This window comes from Nicotiana sylvestris, chromosome 6 (assembly GCF_000393655.2).
Source record: "Nicotiana sylvestris chromosome 6, ASM39365v2, whole genome shotgun sequence".
NCBI classification, from domain to species: domain Eukaryota; kingdom Viridiplantae; phylum Streptophyta; class Magnoliopsida; order Solanales; family Solanaceae; genus Nicotiana; species Nicotiana sylvestris.
This window is the reverse complement of record NC_091062.1, coordinates 131,090,813-131,098,308: the sequence shown is the minus strand read 5'-3', so window position 1 is coordinate 131,098,308 and position 7,496 is coordinate 131,090,813. Positions and strand designations below refer to the sequence as shown.

At 39.2% G+C, this 7,496-nt stretch overlaps 1 protein-coding gene across 1 annotated transcript; it reads right to left on the bottom strand.

Moving 5' to 3' along the window:
• Positions 1 to 2,976: 2,976 nt before the first annotated feature.
• Positions 2,977 to 7,042, bottom strand: LOC104218261 (receptor-like kinase TMK3). The gene is made up of 2 exons (XM_009768705.2): positions 4,563 to 7,042; positions 2,977 to 3,828 (listed from the first exon to the last, which is right to left on the bottom strand). The coding sequence occupies exons 1-2, from the start codon at positions 6,952 to 6,954 to the stop codon at positions 3,326 to 3,328; spliced, it is 2,895 nt and encodes a 964-aa protein (XP_009767007.1). The 5' UTR covers positions 6,955 to 7,042; the 3' UTR covers positions 2,977 to 3,325.
• Between the last annotated feature and the right edge of the window lie 454 nt (positions 7,043 to 7,496).

Genomic DNA, 7,496 nt, shown 5'->3' with positions numbered 1-7,496 from the left:
AATTTGGACCGTAGTCGGAGCAGTGTGAAGACGGCCTCGGAATGGAATTCCGTTGATTTCGTTAGCTCCGTTGAGTGATTTCGGGCTTACGGAGCATGTTCGGATTGTGTTGGGAGGTCCGTGGCTTATTTAGGCTTGAAATGCCGAAAGTTGAATTTTTGAAGTTTCTGGCTCGATAATGAGATTTGGTATCGGGGTCGGAATCCGATTCCGAAAGTTGGAATAGCTCTGTGGTGTTAAATATGACTTGTGTACAAAATTTGGGGTCAGTCGGACTTGGTTTGGTTTGTTTCGGCAACGGTTGTAGGTTTCTTGAAGTTTCAAGTTCTTTATGTTTGGATTAGATGGTGATTCGCGGTTTTAGCGTTGTTTGATGTGATTTGAGGGTTGGACTAAGTTCGTATGATATTTTAGGACTGATCGGTATGTTTGGTTGAGGTCCCGGGGACCTCAGGTGAGTTTTGGATGCTTAATGGATTGGACTTTGGACTTAGGAAAAATCTGAGATTTGCTGAACCTGTCATAACCACACCTGCGTGTGTGGGACAGCAGGTGTTGTTCCACAGGTGCGGTCAAATACCTAATTGGAGTTGGTCGCAGATGCGGCCCAAGGACCGTAGAAGCGGATCGCATCTGTGAGTAAGTGAGCACAGGTGCGGAATCTGGGCCTTTAATGAAATCTCGCAGGTGCAAGTCCCCAGCCGCAAAAGTGGGACCGCAGGTGCAGTCCCATGACCGCAGAAGCAGAAAACGCTGGGCAGATACAGAAAATTCGAGGGTTTGAGATTTCATAACACAAAAATCGAATTGGAGTTCGGTGGGAGACGATTTTTTGAAGGTTTTTAAAGGAGAATAATTGGGTAACGATTTCTAACTTGATTTTGATCTTAGAACTATAATCTATTGTTGTTTTTCTATTCTAATTAAGGAATTTGGGGAAAAAAGTTTGAAAATGGGAGAAAAGTTCCCCAATCGAGAATTTGCGTTTTGAGTGAGATTTTGACGTTGGATTTTGATGATTTTTGTTCGAGTGTGCTCGTGAGTGATCGGGTGTTCTGAATTTGTAAATTTTACTCGATTCCGAGGCGTGGGCCCGGGGAACTTTTTGGGCATTTTTCTTAATTTCACGTGCTAGCTTCGAATTAATTAGTTACTTGAAGTTATATTTACATTATGCAATTAATTTGAATAGATTTGGGCCATTTGGAGTCGGGTACTCGTGGCAAGAATGTAATTTCAAGTTGATTTGAGCTGGTTCGAGATAAGTGGCTTGCTTAACCTTGTGTGGGGTAACTCCTCTTAGGATTTTGGTTCTGTTGTTATATGAGTATCGTGTACGTGAGGTGGCGAGTGCGTATACGTGCTATTTGTTGAAAACCCCTGTTTTCATTAAGTAAATATCTGCGCTTCTTTTTGTTGAACACTACTTGTATTTAAAGCCTACTGTTTAGCTTAGGAAAGCATGCTTAAGTGACTTAACTGTATTATCTGCTTAAACTGTCTACTTGATTCTGTGCAGCATGTTTAGAATAGAAATCTATGTTTTTCTTGGTATGAACTTGAATAGAACTGTAGATTCTTTCTCGAAACTGTTGTGTGTTTACTTTGGGACTACGGATCGGTATTCCGGTAGATCTCCCTGCATCTTTACCTTGGGACTACGGATCAGTATTCCGGTAGATCCCCTTGCACATTTATATTTGGAACTACGGGACAGCACCCGATAGATTCTCATGTACTGGATATTTACTTTGGGACTACGGATTGGTATTCCGAGAGTTTTTCCTTGCATATTTATGATTCGGACTACAGGACGATATCCCGGGAGATCCTCTGTACATTTACGTTTGGGACTACGGGACGATATCCTGGGAGATCCCCTGTTGATATCTCTGTGTACTGAGCATATTCTGTCTGTGATTTTACTCTTTATCAACTGTTAGTGTCTCTAATTATACTGTCGCTTACTGTTTTACCTCGTTTATATATATATATATATAAAACCAATAGGGTCCTAACCTTCCTCATCACTACTTGACCGAGGTTAGGCTTGGCACTTACTAGGTACCGTTGTGGTGTACACATGTCATTTCCTGCACATGTTTTTCGTGTGCAGATCCAGGTTCTCCGGCTCAGCCATACTATCAGTGAGGCGAGGCGATCTTCAGAGACTTCGAGGTATATCTGCCGCGTCCGCAGACCGAGGAGTCCCTCTCTATTCTCTCTTCTAGTTATAGACCTTCTGTACTTTCTTTTGATTAAACATTCTGGAGTTAGAACACTAATATCTACAACTTGTGATTTCATGAGATTCCAGGTTTTGGGAGTTGATTCAATTTTTGAGAGTGTGTGTTTGTATATGCCGAGCGGCATCTTAAACGTTTTTATTATGTTTTATCTACAGTTTTTGCTAGTTTCGTATTTCGTTTCCTTTTTTCGAAATTTGTTAGGCTTACCTAGTCGTAGAGACTAGGTGTCGTCACAAACAGTTCGCGGGGGGCGAACTTGGGTCGTGACAAATCCTTTAATAGAAAATTTCATCAAGTATTAGACAAAGCAAATAATCCTGTTAGATTCCAAAATGTTAGCAGAGAGTAACCTTACAAAATTATTCATAATTTTAGTCCTAAAATAAAATTCTTTCCGATTATTCTATGACCAAAAATGTTCAATACTTGGTAAAATGCGTTCTTGTTGGTTCATTCCATAATCTCTTAACGAATTCAAAACAAGCCAGAGACATTAAAAAATAAGGGATATTTGCCTATTTTCCTCTATGCATAAGAGGAGCTAATTAATGTAAATTGGATTCTCGGTAAAAATACCAAAATACTTTAGTAAAATGATTTGGCCCAATTTAACCCATTCAAGCTAAGATGTTTTTTCCCAATCAAGAATAGACATTTGAGCACAATTTATTTGAGCATCACTCTTCCTTTAAATGCATGCACATATGTTTCCAATAACTTACCCTCAGAAAACAAACAAGATTCTCATCAGTATCATGTAAATAACTTATACAACAGTTTGAACCAATCTATTCTAAATATAATTTAATAAGCAGCATTCAAAACAAACAACTGTATAAGCAACATTAAAAACTAAAAGGATTTCTCAAGTTTTTGTTCCATATCTGGATGACGATGGTTTGATGACTTGATCATTCATTCTTGGCAACTCAGCATCTGTATATTCACCATTGACTGAACGCAGCGCTTCGTAAGTTATTTTCACAAGCAGAAAGCAAATTTGATGTTGAAAATTCAAGCAAAACTAAGAGCAGCAAAATGAAGCAATGAGTTTTGTAGCTCAGAACCAAGTTCACCTATCGAGCATCGTTCGAGGTAAATGAATCGGCAAATCCAGTTGGTTTGGCAGGAATGCTTCCTCGACTATCCTGACTAGTACCGGTGAAATCTCCGGTGTCTTCATGTTGCCAGTCCTTCAACATTTCTGGCAGAGGTAGAGAGTAGTCAATTCCTTCATATTTGTCCGATTCTTCAAAAGGTTTCCAAGTCTCAACAAGTTGGCCAAGCACATTCACAACGTGTGACATGTCAGGCCTATGATTAGGATCTCTGGCGGTGCAATGTCCAGCTAATTCAGCCATAGTGCAAATGCTCTCATGGATATCTTCCTTCGCATCAAGAGCTGGGTCAACGGAAGCAATGAGATTTCCTTTATTTGATTTTATCTGCCAAAACCACTCAACTAGATATCGAGTTTCCTCAGAACGTTGCTCATCAAGGGCGGCTAGTCCAGTCACAAGTTCCATCAACACCACCCCAAAGCTGAAGACATCGATTTTAGTTGTAACTTTTCCGGTTACTGGAGAGAAGTATAATTGGAGTTAGGATAGATGCAAAAAGGTGACTAGAGCACTAGTCCAACTAGACAGAGAACTTAGATATAGGGGTAACGTAAATATTGAGTCAGCAATAGTTTCTGCACCAAAATTCTTAGTAAGTTTAAAAAGCAGCTGTTTAGCATGCCATGCTTGTTAAATAGTTTCCCACAGCATATTCCAGTACCACGCCTCGAGAGAAAAGTATCTTAATTGGGACGGAGTTCCTATTTCTTCTGTGGAGACAAGATGATAACTATGCCATGCATGATCAAATGGAGAAAGGATCTGAAACCCTCTACTTGAATTGTTTAACAACGATATTGAAAAGAATGAGAATGTGACTGGCTGAAGCGAGATTGATACATCAATGTCCAAGGTATATCAATTTAGTAGCCACAATGGCAACATAGAGGAATAACAGTATTGCTTCATTAGTAACTCTGTTCTATTTTCGCTATGAAGGAAGGGTGCCGTTCAGCACAGTCTGGATTCTCATTGGAGAACTGATGCATTTATAATAATATAGAGGGACTAAAAGTGTATTGTATCCATTCAGGTAGAGATGTGTTCATGTAATAGGTTACCAGAGTAAAACATTATAACTGATGCTAAAATGACAATATTTATCCCAAGATAAAAAGTACTAGTAATTATCAGAACAGTCAAAATGAGTGTATATGAAAGAGATACCAATGGCAAAGAAATGGACAGTTACCAGCATATTCAGGGGCAAGGTATCCAAATGTTCCAGCAAGCCTTGTTGCAACAGACCTTTCTTTGTCGGGGGCGAGTTTCACTAATCCAAAATCAGAAACTTTTGCCCTAAAACCATCATCTAGAAGAATGTTTGATGATTTGAGGTCACGATGTATGAAGCTCTGGTGTGCCAGATTATGAAGGTACTCCATCCCTCGAGCAACATCTAGAGCAATATTGAGTCTCTTAACCCATGATAAAGGCTCTAAGTTCAGGCTCTTCCAGCGGAAAAGATGTCTACTCAGAGCGCCCTTTGACATATATTCGTACACCAAAAGCCTCTCATTTCCTTCAATAGAGTATCCCAAAAGTAAAACTAAATGGCGGTGCCTAACCTTAGAAAGCACAGCTATTTCCGCCTGAAATTCATCCAACGCCTTGCTATTGATAATCGCAGATTCCATTCTCTTCACTGCAATATGAGTTCCATGTTCAAGTTCACCTTTGTAAACAACTCCAAAGCCACCACGACCAAGCTCATTTTCTGGTGCAAAATTATTGGTTACCTTTCGAAGGACCTGGGTTGAAATGGCAAGGTTTCCATCGATCACTTGAGTACCTTCTGTTCCACCACTACTTGTATTTGTAGTACCACTCTGTGCAGTGTACATCATAGGATCTTCTAAGACCGTAATCTTAACAATGTCATCTTTGTTGAATGGGTCTTTGGGGTGAATAACAGTAGTACCAGCGGCCTTCTTTGGTTTTTTCCTACTCTTGAAAGCCAAAACAACCACAAGAAGAATTAAGGCCGCAGAAGCTGCACTCACAATTACAATGATAGCGGTTTTCTTATTGTTCGAGTCTGAGCTTGATCCCGACCTTATCTCTGGGGAAGGTGGTGTACCTGATAATGTTGGCCGATTGTCACTAGGTGAGGGGCTTTTCAGTGGTAACTCCTTACTTGGTTTAGGACTATGGCTCAATGGAGGAAATGGGCCAATACTCTGAGAAGGAGTGCCCACAGTTACATTAGCAACAAGATGAGCATTTCCATCTGTAATGACTTTCACACCATCCCTGAATTTTGGCAATGGAGGGTCAAAATTATTGCCACTTAAGTCCAACAATCTCAAAAACCTGAGCTCCGTTAAGTTTGCTGGAATTGGACCGTGCAAACTATTTCCTTCCAAGTGAACTTCAAGCAGTGAATCCAAGTTTGCAAGTGAAGGACTAAGCGCACCTGTAAGGTTCTTTTTCTGTAGATTAACAATCGTAACCTGACCTTTAGGATTGCAAGTGATTCCAAACCACGAACCTGCACACGGATCATTACCAGTCCATTTAGAAGCAAGCTGGGATGGATAATTCCAACCATCAAGAAGATCTAAAAGTGCATTAACTTGAGGAGCACAAGGAGCACCAGGAGTTGATTGACAAAAAGAATTTGAGGAATATGTAGCATTAGCAGCTCTAAACTTTGGGATAGGACCCATGAGCATATTATTGTTCAAGTCTAAGTCTTCCAAGTCTAGATTCGCCAATCCTTCCGGAATCAAACCAACGAGCTTATTTCCATTAAGATTAAGATGCTTCAAAGAAGCCAAATCACCAATCGTATCAGGAATAGATCCATTAAAACTGTTGCCCTGAAGCCATAACGACGTAAGCTCGTCCATAGTACCAATTATGTCAATTGGACCAGTCATTCCACCACCATTAATTGGATTATTCAACCACAAGATCTGAATCATTGAATCACGAAAACTCTCCGGTATCTCACCTGTTAAACTATTATATGACAGCTTTAAAGCAGTAAGAGAAGGCAATTTTCCGAAAAAATCAGGCAATGGTCCAACTATATTGCAAGACGTGCAAGAAAACTCTGTGAGCTGGGCTGAATCTTGCAGCTCAATTGGAATAGACCATCCACTTTTATTAAATGGATTATTATCCAAAGCCAAAACTTGAACACTGCTAAGACCATTAAAGAAATCTGCAGGGATTGTATCAAATTGATTCCAATCCAAATAAGCATATTTCAACTCAGATAATCCACTAAAAGTAGGTAATTTACCACTAAAACCATTCTTCTGAAGGCCAAGATTTTGAAGCTTATCTAATTCATTCAAGTTCTGAGGTAAAGGACCCTTTAAACCTAAACTCTGAACCTGAATTTGAGTCACTCTGTCACTAGAACAGAACACGTGGGGCCATGCAGGAGGGCCACATGGATCATTCCCCTTAGATGGCCATTGCAAGAGCTCAGGATTCTTTAATCCATTTCTGAAATCATTCAGAATCTTGAAATCATTCGGATTTGTAACACAAAAAACCACATTTACAAGAATTACAGCAAATGTACATAAGTATACAACAACAACTCCTCTGGAATCAAAATCCATAATCATGCATCATGAGAATTCAAGATTATCATAAAATTCCATACTTTCCTTTCAAGAATTCTAAACCCCAGATGAACTAATAATCTTGAAAATGCTTACATACAAAAAAAACATCATCTAAAGGATCAAAGTACATAACTGAATTGTAAAAATGGTACCCCTTTTTTTTAATGAAGGCAGAAGGAGTAATGTGAGTGAATTTTTGAAGAGAAGTGAGTTAGAGAACAGTTGAGCTGCAGGGGTTTTCACTCTTTTACATGTGGATCAATCCTAAAGGCAAGTACAATTTCATGACACTCTCTGTTCCTCTTTCTCTCTCTGTCCTTTGATTTCTCACACTTCTTCTCTTTCTTCTTTTACTTTTTCCTTTTGTTACATGAAATCTGTCTAGATTTTGCTAGTTGATTGTGTAAATGACTGTGAGATCTTAAGAATCTCAATGTAAATTATTGAATGAAAGTTGAAAGTTGAAAGTTGAAACTTGAAACTAACCTCATTGGATGGAATGGACAAAAAGTATTTCATATGTATTTTATTTTGAACAAATA